Here is a 15,637-nt window from a genome sequence, read left to right as displayed (position 1 = left end):
TATGTTGAGAACGATCAGGCATGACTTTGCCAGCAATTACTCACTGTATGTATGTATCTACTAAACTATTTATCTAAATTAATCTAAATTACTCATACTTAATCATTAACCATCATAGCCCAAATCCCTTCCAAATTTGAACATGAAATGAACAAATCACACCCATCAGCCCCAATCAGTTTACCCACTCCATATATGTACTAAATTAATAACTAAATTACTATTAAAAACTGAGCCTTATACATTAAATCCCTTCCATGTTTGAATCTGAAACAAGAAAATTGTACCCCTCAGCCCCAATGCAGCCACATAATAATAGCGCATTTTGGGGGAAGAGGGGATTGTTGGGGAAAAAATTGGGGAAAACATGAGGCATAACCTCAGCAGCAATCTCCCAATGTAAGTATCTATTAAACTATTTATCTAAATTAATCTAAATTACTCGTAATCACTAACCATCATAAACCCAATTCCCTTCTAAAATTGTGTCTGATATGAAAAAAATTGCACCCATCAGTCCCAATCTCTCTACTACATTATGTATAACTAAAATCACTCACACAAACTACACATCATGCGCTTGGATCGCAGGCAGATCTGGCAATCCGAGGGCGGCAGGTCTGATCCTCGATGGCAGGAATGGCAATGTTGCGATTCGTAGGGCTAACATTAACCACACCTGCTCCATATCTTTGATCAACCGGAACTAAGGTCGCAGAAAATAGTATTACACTATTAACTACTAGATGGAAAACGCATCCGGTACTCCATGTGCCAGCCTATCACGGCTACCCCTCTTTATGACTGAATGGGTGGTGTCGCAGGGATGAGTAGTACTCCGCACACTTTTCCCCAGCATGGCCAGGACAGAACAATCCGTGGATGCGTGTACTTAAGCTAACAGAATTCAATTTTTCAAGAAATCACAAGAATCCAGATGGTAGTAAAATTTTGATGATAGATGACGATGGACAGACACTTAACCTAACAAGGCTGCCCACAACCATTTATATCTAGTACATTTGTATATGTCTACACACACACTCCTTGAAACGCTCACCACCAGCCGTACAATTTGAACCTGGAAAATGAAAATTGACCCTCTCAGTCCAATGTAACAATATTACAATGGCACAATTCATGCAAACAGTAGATTATTGGACCAATAAGTTGAGAACGATCAGGCATGACTTTGCCAGCAATTACTCACTGTATGTAACTTATGTATCTACTAAACTATTTATCTAAATTATTCTAAATTACTCATAATCATTAACCATTATAATAGCACAAATCCCTTCCAAAATTGAACCTGAAATGGAAAAAATCACACCCATCAGCCCCAATCAGTTTACCCACTCCATATATGTATGTACTAAATTAATAACTTAAATTACTTCTGAAAACTAAGAATCTCACACCAAATCCCTTCCAAATTTGAACCTGGAAAATGAAAATTGACCATCCCAGTCCAATGTAACAAAATATTACCATGGCACAATTCATGCAAACAGTAGATTATTGGACCAATAAGTTGAGAACGATCAGGCATGACTTTGCCAGCAATTACTCACTGTATGTATGTATCTACTAAACTATTTATCTAAATTAATCTAAATTACTCATACTTAATCATTAACCATCATAGCCCAAATCCCTTCCAAATTTGAACATGAAATGAACAAATCACACCCATCAGCCCCAATCAGTTTACCCACTCCATATATGTACTAAATTAATAACTTAAATTACTTCTGAAAACTAAGAATCTCACACCAAATCCCTTCCAAATTTGAACCTGGAAAATGAAAATGACCATCCCAGTTCAATGTAACAAAATATTACCATGGCACAATTCATGCAAACAGTAGATTATTGGACCAATAAGTTGAGAACGATCAGGCATGACTTTGCCAGCAATTACTCACTGTATATATGTATCTACTAAACTATTTATCTAAATTAATCTAAATTACTCATAATCATTAACCATCATAGCCCAAATCCCTTCCAAATTTGAACATGAACAAATCACACCCATCAGCCCCAATCAGTTTACCCACTCCTTACCCAGTCTATCTGCTAAATTAAAAGTAACTAAATTACTCATAAAAACTAAGCATCATACCCCACAATTTCTTTCCAAATGTGAACCTGAAAAAAGAAAATTGTACCCCACAGCCCCAATGCAGCTACATTGTGATAGCTCGTTTTGGGCAGAAAGGGGGAAAAATTGGACAATCTAGAGCCTCCACCTCGCCAGCATTGCCAAAACTGAGCCTTATACACTAAATCCCTTCCAAGTTCTAACCTGAAACAAGAAAATTGTACCACTCAGCCCCAATGCAGCTACATAATAATAGCACAATTTTGGGGAAAGAGGGGATTGTTGGGGAAAAAATTGGGAAAGCATGAGACATAACCTCAGCAGCAATCTCCCAATGTAAGTATCAATTAAACTATTTATCTAAATTGATCTAAATTACTCATAATCATTAACCATCATAGCCCAAATCCCTTCCAAAATTGAACCTGAAATGAACAAATTACACCCATCAGCCCCAATCAGTTTACCCACTCCTTACCCAGTCTATCTGCTAAATTAAAAGTAACTAAATTACTCATAAAAACTAAGCATCATACCCCACAATTTCTTTCCAAATGTGAACCTGAAAAAAGAAAATTGTACCCCACAGCCCCAATGCAGCTACATTGTGATAGCTCGTTTTGGGCAGAAAGGGGAAAAAATTGGACAATCTAGAGGCTCCACCTCGCCAGCATTGCCGAATGTATCAACTAAACTAGGCACATATAGCTAAATTAATCCAAATTAACTATAAATACCAAATCCCTTCCACATTTGCACCTGCAAAGATGATATTGTACCCATCAGCCACAATAATCCCTTTCTCCAATATATGTAGCTATCTGAATTATTCATAAAAACTAAGCACATTATACAGATCAAACTCTCAGGAACTTTGATGCTGAAAAGATGAAATGGTACCCATCAGCCCCAATAAGTAACTAAATTGTTCATAAATACTAAGCATCATACCCCACAATTCCCTTCTAAATGTGAACCCAAAAAAAAGAAAATTGTACCCCACAGCCTCAATGCAGCTACATTGTGATAGCTCATTTTGGGCACAAAGGGGATTTTTCAAGAAAAAAATTCGACAATCTTGAGGCTCCACCTTGCCAGCATTGCCCAATGTATCAACTAAACTAGGTACATATATCTAAATTAATCCAAATTACCCATAAATACCGACCTTCATACCACAAATCCCTACCAAATTTGGACCTGAAAAAGAAATTGTACTCATCAGCCCCAATCAGTTCACCAATCTATCTACTAAATTACTCATAAAAACTAAGCATCATACCCCACAATTCCCTTCCAAATGCGAACCAGAAAAAAGAAAATTGTACCCCACAGCCCCAATGCAGCTACATTGTGATAGCTCATTTTGGGCACAAAGGGGATTTTTCAAGAAAAAAATTGGACAATCTTGAGGCTCCACCTTGCCAGCATTGCCCAATGTATCAACTAAACTAGGAACATATATCTAAATTAATCCAAATTGTTGCTGAAAATATGAAATTATACCCATCAGCACCAATCCATTTACCCCATGTACCTATCTATCTAAATTACTCATAAAGCTATGCATCAATCATACCACAAATTCTCAACAATGTTGCCCCAATAAGTAACTAAATTACTCATAAATACCAAGCATCATACCCCACAATTCCCTTCCAAATGTGAACCCAAAAAAAAAGAAAATTGTACCCCACAGCCCCAATCCATTTACCCCTTGTGTATCTACATATCTAAATTAATTATAAAACTATGCATCATACCCCACAATTTCCTTCCAAATGTGAACCTGAAAAAAGAAAATTGTACCCCGCAGCCCCAATGCAGCTACATTGTGATAGCTCATTTTGGGCAGAAAGGGGAAAAAATTGGACAATCTCGAGGCTCCACCTCGCCAGCATTGCCCAATGTATCAACTAAACTAGGCACATATAGCTAAATTAATCCAAATTAACTATAAATACCAAATCCCTTCCACATTTGCACCTGCAAAGATGATATTGTACCCATCAGCCACAATAATCCCTTTCTCCAATATATGTAGCTATCTGAATTATTCATAAAAACTAAGCACATTATACAGATCAAATTCTCAAGAACTTTGTTGCTGAAAATATGAAATGGTACCCATCAGCCCCAATAAGTAACTAAATTATTCATAAATACTAAGCATCATACCCCACAATTACCTTCCAAATGTGAACCTGAAAAAAGAAAATTGTACCCCACAGCCCCAATCCATTTACCCCTATGTATCTACATATCTAAATTATTCATAAATACTAAGCATCATACCCCACAATTCCCTTCCAAATGCGAACCCAAAAAAAATAAAATTGTACCCCACAGCCCCAATGCAGCTACATTGTGATAGCTCATTTTGGGCACAAAGGGGATTTTTCAAGAAAAAAATTGGACAATCATGAGGCTCCACCGCGCCAGCATTGTCCAATGTATCAACTAAACTAGGTACATATATCTAAATTAATCCAAATTGTTGCTGAAAATATGAAATTATACCCATCAGCACCAATCCATTTACCCCATGTACCTATCCATCTAAATTACTCATAAAGCTATGCATCAGTCATACCACAAATTCTCAACAAAGTTGCCCCAATAAGTAACTAAATTATTCATAAATACTAAGCATCATACCCCACAATTCCCTTCCAAATGTGAACCCAAAAAAAAAGAAAATTGTACCCCACAGCCCCAATCCATTTACCCCTATGTATCTACATATCTAAATTAATTATAAAACTATGCATCATACCCCACAATTTCCTTCCAAATGTGAACCTGAAAAAAGAAAATTGTACCCCACAGCCTCAATGCAGCTACATTGTGATAGCTCATTTTGGGCAGAAAGGGGATTTTTCAAGAAAAAAATTGGACAATCTTGAGGATCCACCTTGCCAGCATTGCCCAATGTATCAACTAAACTAGGTACATATATCTAAATTAATCCAAATTACCCATAAATACCAACCATCATACCCCAAATCCCTTCCAAATTTGGACCTGAAAAAAAAATGAAATATAGGAATGTAGGTATCAGAAATTTTATTATAAATGTTTGACATGTTCAAATATCTCTCGGTCTCGTCAATAAAAATTATCGAAATGTACCTACTTTGATCGTCTTGGGTGAAATGAGAGACTCGTAGATCGACTTGGATCAAATTTACTGCAATTCACAAATCAGGGAAGTTGGTAGGAGGGGGGAGTGGTGCAAAACGACTTGGAATTTTGAAAATCAAGATCGAAATATCAAAAAAAGATTTGTCAAAAAAAAAACTAAAAAATTTGATTCAATATTCAGCCTACTTCAGAACACATGTTTCAGAAAAATGCCCACTCTCTAAAAATATTTAAAAATTATTGACAAAAATTCAAAAAAAAAAAAAACGTTGATTTTTGGTTCTAGCAACAGACAAGAGCATTTTAGCAATTGTTGACAAGTCAGCGAAATTTACTCGCAGTTTTTGTGAAAAGGTCGAACATTTTTGGCCAACCGGTAGACTTTAAGTAGCCAATTCAAGCAAAAAACGTAAGATTTTTGGACAATATGAAAAGTCAAAATTATAGGTAATTTTCTGAAAACCTTTTGTGATGTTGTGATGATCGAATGAAAACGAAGGTAAAATTACTGCTTGAGCGAAGCGAGAGCGAAATTTTTTCGAAAAAATGGGTCCTAAAAAACGAAAACATGTTTCATTTTAAATATTCACGGGGATGTGATGGCCTGCTTCGCGACCCCTTCTCTACGCCACTGAAAATATCATCAAAAACCGACTGGGATCTACCATGCTCAAGAACGATATAACTTCGTGAAAATAGCCGAAAAATTGTCTAAACGTTGATATGAAATTGCCATCACGATGCCATCACGAAATTACAGCAAAATCTACACCATAATAGCTAACATATCGTCCAATCCATAAACATCATGAAAAAACTGGCAAAATATCATCGAAACGACAATAAATTGTAGAAAAATTACACCTCGTGAAATACATACAATACGATACAATGTTTACAAAAAATCACAGCGATCTAAATAATAATTGAAAATCGATCGAGCCAACTTACATGGACGGAGATCAAGAGTAGGTGGCGCCGGAATGGAAACAAAATAGGTACAACAGTCTCCACAAAATAATGCAGTATCGCGATATTCATCGTATAGGCTGATGAAAGCATTCACATGAGATACACAGGTGATAACATCGATGCCATATGGTACACTTTTGGTAAAGAAGTCGAATCGTATACACTCGAACTCGAACCGAAATATCAACGTACAAAACTGTAACATCACATATCACGAATTAACAAAAAGATCGGCGAACCAAAAATGTCGTAAAATAGCTTAAATCATCAACATATTATGTGTTATGAGAACACCATTCAAGGTAGTAAAAATGTTGACGTAAGATTGGGAAATTACAGCAAAATCTATAGCGACAATGACCACAATATCGTTGAAAATAACCATGAAATAAATTACACCCATTTCATCGAAATGGAACGAAATTCAACTAACAGTGAGTAAGTAGGTATTTGTGAAAAACTGTACAATAGGAATAAAAATTACAGCGACTGAAATAGGTAATAAAAAACCAACCGAAGCCAACTTACATCAACGAAGATCTCTCAGTCAGACAGCTGCAGTTTCAGCAGCCAGATGCAACGTCGTAAAATATTGTTATAAGTAGGTTGTTGAAGTTTTCAACACATTGCAGACAGAGTAGGAGATTACATCGATGATACAATGCCTACATAATCAAGCCGGTGCTGGGTTCAGTTTCTCAGGTTCCAACTCGTAATCGAAATATCCATCTACACAATCAAACAACACACCATGAATCAACACACAGATCGGTAAAATTTCGAGAACGTGGGTTAAAAATACCTAATCTTCACATTGATACGACATCGCCATTGCAAAATTTCAGCAAAGTCTACACGATAATGGCTGACATATCGTTACATTACGGGAAAAAAATGAGTAAAAATCATCGAAAAGACAAAAAATTCAAGGAAAATTACATCTCGTGGAAAACTACACAATTTGTACAATAATCACTGCGATTGAAATTACATTGAAAATCAGTCGAACCGACTTACATGGATAAAGATCAAGTGTAGGTGATATTTTAGGCGCCGGAATGGAAACATAACAAGTACAGCAGTCTCCACAAAATAATGCAGCATCGCGATATTCACTGTAAGCTAATAAAATAGAGTATTCGCATTCTGTCTAATGAGGTATACGCGATGACATCTATGATATGATACATTTTGGTAACGAAGTCGAAGCTAGACTCTATATCAATTTCGTGAACTTCAGCTTGAACCGAAATAATCACGTACAAATCTGAAACATTACATACCATAAATTAACAAAGAGATCGGCGAACCAAAAATGTTAGAAAATAGCTCAAAAATATCAACATGTTATGCGAGCAATTAGATGGTTAAAATGTTAACGTAAAATTGGGAAATTAGGTACCTGCTACCTACAGCAGAATTTAGCAATAATGGCAACAGTATCGTTTAAAATTACGATGAAATTACTTATAAGTAGGTACACATGGTTGAAATGAAACGAAATTTTACGAACAGTGGGCAGGTACTAAGGTAGGTAATAGATACGAGTGAAAAACTGTACAATCGGCATACTTGAAAATTATCGCGATTGAAATGATCATAATCAAACATCAACCCAAGCTAACTTACATCAACGACGATCTCTCGGTGAGACAGCAGTTTCAGCAGCTATAGGTGCAACGTCGTAAAATATTGTGCTAGGTATAGTCGAAGTTTTCAACACATTGCAGATAGAGTAGAAGATCATATCGATGGTACATCACATAACGAAGTCGGTGCTTAGGTTCCATCTCAGGTTTCAACTCGCATCAAAATATCCAGCAACTAAATTAAACATAACATACCATTAATCATTCAAATAGAACGGTTAAATTTCGTAATAACATGCAAAGAACTTTTGAGTAACATGAAAACAGTTGAAGATGACCGAACGTTGATACTAGATAAGTACATTGTGAAATTTTAGCAAAATTAGTCGATACCTAGTGCCTCGAGTATTATAGTCGATAAAAATTACAAAAAAAAATGAATGGAATATCATCGGAATGGAATGTAATCTTGCAAACATTACGTACTGGCAAAAAAAAACTACGTACGAGTGTGTAACTATCACTACGATTAAAACGATTGAGAACAAAACCAAGTTAAATAAATCAACTTACAATGAAAGATCAACTTCGGTGGGAGAGATTTAGGCGCCGGAGTTGAAACCCAATTCAGAATTTTCAGCAGATACAGCATGATCCTTACCTTCGATATACGAGGTATTAGGTTAAGGTATCAACGAACTACAGAATGAAGTAGGCGATAACAATGACATCGATAAATCGGTACCAGGTTCTTTAACGTCAACTCGATTCGAAATAGCCTATCTAGCATCGTAAACAAAGTGTACAATCGGTATAAAAATCACTACAATTGAAATACCTAGGTAATCAAAAACGAAACGAAATCAACTAAGTATAAACTTACATCGACAGATATGAGTTCCGGTGATATTTCAGACGCCTCCGCCACAGTTGAAACATAATTCGGCTGTTTTAGTTTAGCATTTCTGCAGATGAGCAGATGCAGACCAGATGATAAAACTCCTTCGAGATTGATAATCGGCGCAGGTTTGATCACGTAAGCTCCAATCGATTGAAAATTATAGCTACCGAAACAAAAACAAAGGTCTGAGTTAGATGAAGTTGAAACGAGTGGTTCCAAAACTACGGACTCCAACTGTTGAGATGTTCTCTGCAGAAAAGAAACTGCGATCCAGAGTGAACCGTCGTACTGTCGAGACTCGAGTGAATTAATATACTAAATCACGAATGAAATTAAATGAGCAAAAAACACGATCGTATAAAAATTACATGAGAACTTAACTTACCATACAACGTAGGTACAGGGTGCCCAGAAATATCGAGTACCCCTAAGAAAGTTTTTCATTAAAATATAAATAGGTTGGCAACGTGAAATAGATGCATATGATTGGTGGAATGTTATCTCTCCAATCCAACAACCAATCATGTACTATTATTATTACCATTCACTGTGACCAACCGAAGTATTTAAGTAGAAATCTTTTTTGGTGGTACTGGGTACTCGATATTTCTGGGCACACTGTAGCTAGGTACTTAATAAGAAAAGTAGCGAACAACCGATCGTTGGATCTTTCAACGTTACTCAAGTTCAAATACCTATTACAACGAAATTTTCACTTCAATCGACTACTAATTTACATATGCTACAAGCTGTTTCTCAGAATATCAAGATTTCAACTATAGAACAATAGAATTATTTCATGACTGAATTCAACCTCATCTGCCTTCGTTTTCAATACGAATTACACTGATTACACTCAGCATATTACATGCAGCCAAACTATGATCGAAAAACACTTTCATATAACAGCCGGTTGAAAGGACGCCATGAGGCAGAAAAATCCAACTATAGGTACGATTCGTTAATAAATTAGCATTGAAACATATTTGTACTTACTCATTGTCAGTAATTCAGCTTCACAAATGAAAAATCACGCAATTTGTAAAAAGAAACCGAAAAATATTCGTAAACTAATGTAAAATAAACCGGACGCTACGAGAACAAAAAAAGAAATGAAGACGCCAAGAGCAGGAAATACTGTGAAAGGTTAGACAGCTTGGCTACAAAGAAGAATGAATGAGTCATGGTAAAAATGGCGGCGGTATCCTTTCAACCCCCCCCATGATTCATACAAGTTCAATGCCTTGAATATTCAAGGTCTGTGGTGGGCATTGACACCGCAGTAACTGGTTTTGCTAAATTCTGATTGGTTGTTACATTTTTATCTGTGCATTTTGTAAAAAATTTCGTAAAGTAAACAAATCGAAACCAAACCGAACCGAAAAGGCAACCAAAATATCAATTTAGAAATATTCGAAATTTTGAACCGAAAAAATTGAAGTAGAAATCAATTATCAACGCATCAATTTTCACTCATTTCGATCTTTTTAAAACACACAACGACGTGTAATACAACTGAGAAAGATAACAGAACGTTTTTGAAAGTTTCCACACCCACCGGAAACTTTCAAAAACACCACCAGATCAAAATAACGAACAACTACAACGAAAAAAAAGTTAAATTTGAATAGAACAGAAATTATAAATTTGGTAACAAATAAATAAATCATACAAATAGAAACACACGTAAGTACATAACATTTTGAAGTAGGCCTACATCACAAAGAACAAAAAACATCAACTACATAACGTAATAATAATAAAATTACATTGAAAAAAAATAAGGGGGGAAAGAAAAAAACAGAGAAACGAAACAATAATAAAATATTATTAAAAGTAATACTATAAATTTACAAAATAAAATACCGTAACATATCACCGGTACGCCCATTATACCCTTGCACCTTGAATTAAGACTAAAATTTCAACGTTCTTTCTAAAATAATAATTACGATTCTCGTTCAAATCACCGTTCCTTTTTTTTTTGTGAGAGAAGTCAAAATATTCCGAACCCTACGACTTAGAAAAATATTAAATAAAACCCAAAAATAATAAAATCGACATTTTTTTCACTCGGTCATCTCAATCTGATAACGTCATAATCTTTGATCGTGTTACGTTTAACGTTTTACTCTTCCTCAATTCGCGTAAAAGCTTTGGTTTTCAGAAAAAATGCTACATTACGTACATATTAGACTTTGATTTAAACATAAAAAATAAATAACATAACGATATACACGTTGTTTTACACAGTGTATCTATATAGGTAGGTAGTTTCAAAAGCGTGGACGTTTAGAGTTCGAATCATTTCATTTTTTCAGTATATATTATATTACGTGTAAATGGACGAACTAGACATGTTGTTTTAACAACACAGTACACAGAAGATAGAAGTAGAATTAGAAAGAAAGAAAACAAACATAACGAATACAAACGAGAATAAAACAAAAAGCAGGAACATTTAGTGAGGAAATTATCGACCTCTCAGGTATAGGATTGGTAATCCAATAAAATTGGTCACTGCTTTCATTCATCATAAACAACAGAAAAACAATACACAACGGCGAGTAGGTAGTAAAAAGTTACTAAAATATAAGCGAGTGTTCGTGCGTGTGTGTAAATGTTTGTAGTGAGTTTGTGAGAGAAAGTACATACGTACGAAGAAGCGAAGAAGAAAAAAAACCCTCGACTAAAAAATTAACAAAATAACCTTCGGAGTTTTTCTTTTCATCGCGTTGTGAAATGCGTCAGTATAAATTTATCAATTGTTTCGGCGGTCACACACACGCATTCCAACCATCTTATAATAATAATTAATTATAATAAAACATAATAAATACAACATTTTTTCATATAACGATAAGGATAAATAACAATAACGAAACGACGACGATGATAATTTGGAGACGAGTATGCAACATTGATACATACAAGTAGTCGTTAATCCAAATTAAAAGTAAAACAAAACAAAGTAAAATTCGAATCGCGTACGCGAATCGATAAAAACAAAAAAAAAAGGATGGAAAGTTGATACGTTTTCTTCGCCATTTACACCGAACTCACTTGCATTGATCTGCTTACGTCGATGTCTAGGGTATTGTTAGTCATCTGAGGGGTTTTACGGTTGTTGTAAGGCGTTGATGAGTTATCGTTTTCTTGCATAGCTAAGTTTGATATATCCGAACCTCCTAGCTCGATTCCACTTTCATCGGTTTCAGAAGCGTCGCCTCCGTTTAGCATGATTGAATTGCTCTTCGTTACACCTGAATAAAGAAATTAAAAGAGATTAGAGTGCATTCGATACGAAGCGATTGGAAAATTACATAAATATGTACGAAGAAAACCGATATGGCTGGAAATTTACCGAATTCGTAGCCCAGAAAAAGTATCCAAAACAAAATTACCGACGAGTTCGAACTTTTAGAATTTAGTTTGACGATAATTTCGACGAAAGAGAAATTTTAAGACGAATGATTTTCAATTAAAAGCTCCAGAATTTTATTTCGATCAAAGATCATTTTCCAGTTAACAAGTTTTGTATTATGAAGAACATGTTCGAATATTAGAATAGATTCTTCGATTTATCTAAAAAAAGAAATCGATTCATTTATTAACATTATTCGTAGGAAAATACTGTCGAGTAACGAAACAGAATTAAATTTCACTTCAAAAAACTAGTTCTTCGATAATACTTCCAGTAGAATTTCCGTTCGGCGTTGAAACAACCATGAAAATAATCACTTGACCTCACTTACGCAATTCGAAAGATCAAAACAGTACGACCTTTTCATTTAATTAGTTCCACCTCAGGGACATTTCATGCTCATTCTTCGAATATTTCCTTATCATCGAGAATACAAGACCATATTCCACAATCCTCATTTTTTCGTACGTTTTGTAATCGGTTTACGAGAAAAAATCCACCTTTTATTCGACTTACTTTTGATGCTACTGACACTGCCACTTTTCACAGCGATGGCAATCTTTTCTTTGGTTTTTTTGCCAAAACTAGCCGCCATTTTTGGTAAGCTTCTTCTAGGGTGAATTTCCGGCGTATTATTATTATCTTCTTTTTCTTCAGAAATAGCTCCCAAACCGTCGGCGTTCTCTGAAGGATGATGAGGATCCTGTATTGGAATGTCATCTGTAAAACAACGTACGTTTAAAATGATGTAATCTGCATAGACTAGATGTTTCATCGTTCTAACAGGGGAACGAATCACTCACCGGGTAATTTCTTAGTTCTAAATGAAGCGTTAGTTATCATAGATTTGGAGAGGGTAGTCGTTGTAGTCGTTGTAATGGTACTTGCTACCGGAACACCAATACCCATAAGTCCACTATCAGTTTGACCTGTAGAATAATAAATCGGTTAATTTCTCCGTCAGTCTGGTTATTCGTTCAAAATACTCGATAATAATCGTCATCTTACTTTCGTTAAGATAATTTTTAATCGCGTTCGTCAATAAAATAACATCGTTCAGTCCTTGATAGCCAGCTCGAACTGCTATAGCTTCGATGGCTTGTAATGCTTCGTATTTGAATCCATTAAACCTATCACACAGACAACATTCGCAATATTCACATATGTGCTCAAATTTTCAACGAATCTTGATTCGAATCCGTACAGTAAATTAATAATCAATACTCACATAGCGAAATATAAACCATACAGTAGCTGGCACAGAAACGAAGATGAGACGGTAATTCTTGGTAAAACTCGAGGTACGTTATCGCTATTCATTAGAACTAAAGAAGACCTTCTGTACATTTCAACTCCACCGTTGGTTGATTTTGAAAACCCTTGGGTTACGATTCTAAATTCGAGATAAAAATTTATTCAGTTCTTCGTTTAGTTAGATCCCATCAACGTTGAAAATACCGGTGGTGTAATACTTACTTCGAACTAACTTTACATATTTTCTCCAACGTTTCCACCGAAGATTTGGATAAAAGTGAGATATGCTTGTTGTACGAGAACAATAGTTCCGATAAAACAGATAATCTATTTTGAGCTACTAATTTATCCACCGGTTGTAGCGGGCCACATCTTACTAACTGCGAATCTCGTTGTTCTAATCGTTTTAGAGACGATTCGGTTAACGAAGCAGGACCTAAGCTAACAGGCTGTAAACACACGATAATAAATTAGAATCGCTGAAATCATCTTCAACACTTCAATCAGTATTCGTAATCGTACTCACTTCGTGAAAAATGGAAGACTGTGCTAAAGAAGGTAATCTAAAAGAGAGTACTTTAGGTTGTCCGTTATCATCGACGATTTCTAAATTATAAACGCCGATAATAAACGCTTCTATGCTACGACTAGTCTGAAAATAATGAAGAAAAAAAAATCGCCATTAAATAAACAAACAGGAAACTATCAATACGATTTTAGTAATTTCTAGATAACAGAGTGTGGTAAAAACCAGTTTTATTCGCATTTCGTTTTAATAACCACGTCCGTTTACGTGACTCATGTTACATGCAACGAAGTCGCACGTAATCGATTAAATCAATTAAACCAATCGTAAGATTTCGGCGACAATTACTTTTTTATCAGAATGAGCGATGGCGTTCAGATAGACGTACAAAATCTGAGGTAAATACTGCAACGTGAATCGTTTCTTTTCCGGCTTACTCGTTCTGTAGTATTCGAACAGTACATTGCATACGTCGTCTATTTTAATATCCTGCAAAAAAAATACGACGAAGCTCAGCATTTTTTAATTCCTCGAATCGATCAACGTAGGGATGTTTAATGCTTACTTCTAGATATTTATTATTAATATCGTCTAGATACGAATATAACGCTGTTACGATATCGTTATCTTCTTCGGATTTCGTAGAATTGATCTCGTCCCTCGAAGACTCGGCTAACCAATCTTTGATTATGGCTTTGGTACGGTCAACCATTATATACTCGAAATATCAACACAGCTGAAAAGAAAATTTCCATACATTAGTCACGTTGGTTAGTATTTTTCACCTTCAAGCTTGGGAATAATTACGGGAAAACGATAATTAAATGAATAAACTTAGCATATCGAATAGAATATTAGCATTTCACAATAGTGTAAATTTATTATATACCCATCGAGCGTATGTACTCTACTTTAAAACAGCCACACGAATGACAAGATAATTAAATTACCAGAAATTAATGTACCACTTGAAAAGCACTCGTCCGAAAGTGTATCATAGTGATCGTTACATCACAAGAAATTAATCTAGTTAGTGAGTTTGGTCAACGTAACACCGCATTATCACTCGAACAAGCCAACAAGGGTATCTTAACCCGGATATACTACTTACCCAGATCGTTATATTGATTTCGTACGAGCGAAATAATTATTATAACTCCAAAAACACGATAAATTTGGGTAAATTTTCGTACACATTTTTTTTTCTCAAAGCTTCACTTCTCCAAGGTAAACAACATTCGAGCGACTGTGCGACTGATCAAGATTTCCCGAGTGTCTTTCTACGTTTTTCAAGTTGAACTGAGGTAAGGGGGAAATTGGGAGATTATTCCGGTACTGTGGCTTGTTTTGGTACGAATATTTCTACGTTATGATTCGTTGGTTAACGTGACGTCAAGTAAGTCGTTTGTGATGTAACTGATAAGCGGTGAATACAAATTACGAAGTACGAAGTACACAGCCATCAATCACTTGTTCATATTCTTCCAAGAATTTGTAATAAAATGAACGTAAAAACACGCGAATACACTTTTCTGAAACATCAGCACGGACGATTGTTCATTCAAAATCGAAACAAACACACTACGATGACTAAATAGCTTAAAAATATACTCGTTTGAGTATTTTAGCGTCGCTTCGTCTTCTCTACGAGCTATAGGGATGCTAAAGGAACATAAAAAATATTAAACCATCGTAAAAAACTTTCAATACTCGTGTAATT

The 15,637-nt window shown here is 35.4% G+C and overlaps 1 protein-coding gene and 1 long non-coding RNA gene across 4 annotated transcripts; both read right to left on the bottom strand.

Annotated features, from left to right (window-relative positions):
• Nucleotides 1–4,386: 4,386 nt before the first annotated feature.
• Nucleotides 4,387–9,993, bottom strand: LOC135837733 (uncharacterized). Its single transcript, XR_010557247.1, has 7 exons — nt 9,710–9,993; nt 8,696–8,876; nt 8,386–8,595; nt 7,853–8,047; nt 7,241–7,490; nt 6,752–6,952; nt 4,387–6,419 (listed from the first exon to the last, which is right to left on the bottom strand). It is a non-coding gene; the product is annotated as an uncharacterized LOC135837733 (long non-coding RNA).
• Nucleotides 9,994–10,314: 321 nt separating this feature from the next.
• On the bottom strand, nt 10,315–15,348 carry LOC135837729 (hyccin 2-like). Of its 3 annotated transcripts, none has more exons than XM_065353100.1 (10): nt 15,029–15,348; nt 14,483–14,653; nt 14,266–14,406; nt 13,918–14,043; nt 13,614–13,840; nt 13,366–13,530; nt 13,146–13,267; nt 12,941–13,066; nt 12,654–12,857; nt 10,315–11,976 (listed from the first exon to the last, which is right to left on the bottom strand). In XM_065353100.1, the coding sequence occupies exons 2-10, from the start codon at nt 14,627–14,629 to the stop codon at nt 11,762–11,764; spliced, it is 1,473 nt and encodes a 490-aa protein (XP_065209172.1). In that variant the 5' UTR covers nt 14,630–14,653; nt 15,029–15,348; the 3' UTR covers nt 10,315–11,761. The 3 variants fall into 3 exon arrangements, with proteins under 3 accessions (XP_065209172.1, XP_065209174.1, XP_065209173.1); XM_065353102.1 differs by lacking the exon at nt 15,029–15,348 and adding an exon at nt 14,868–15,018; XM_065353101.1 differs by lacking the exon at nt 15,029–15,348 and adding an exon at nt 14,807–15,012.
• Nucleotides 15,349–15,637: the final 289 nt, after the last annotated feature.

Source organism: Planococcus citri, chromosome 2 (assembly GCF_950023065.1).
Source record: "Planococcus citri chromosome 2, ihPlaCitr1.1, whole genome shotgun sequence".
Taxonomy (NCBI): domain Eukaryota; kingdom Metazoa; phylum Arthropoda; class Insecta; order Hemiptera; family Pseudococcidae; genus Planococcus; species Planococcus citri.
The sequence above is the reverse complement of the archived record's forward strand: the minus strand, read 5'-3'. Positions and strand labels throughout refer to the sequence as shown.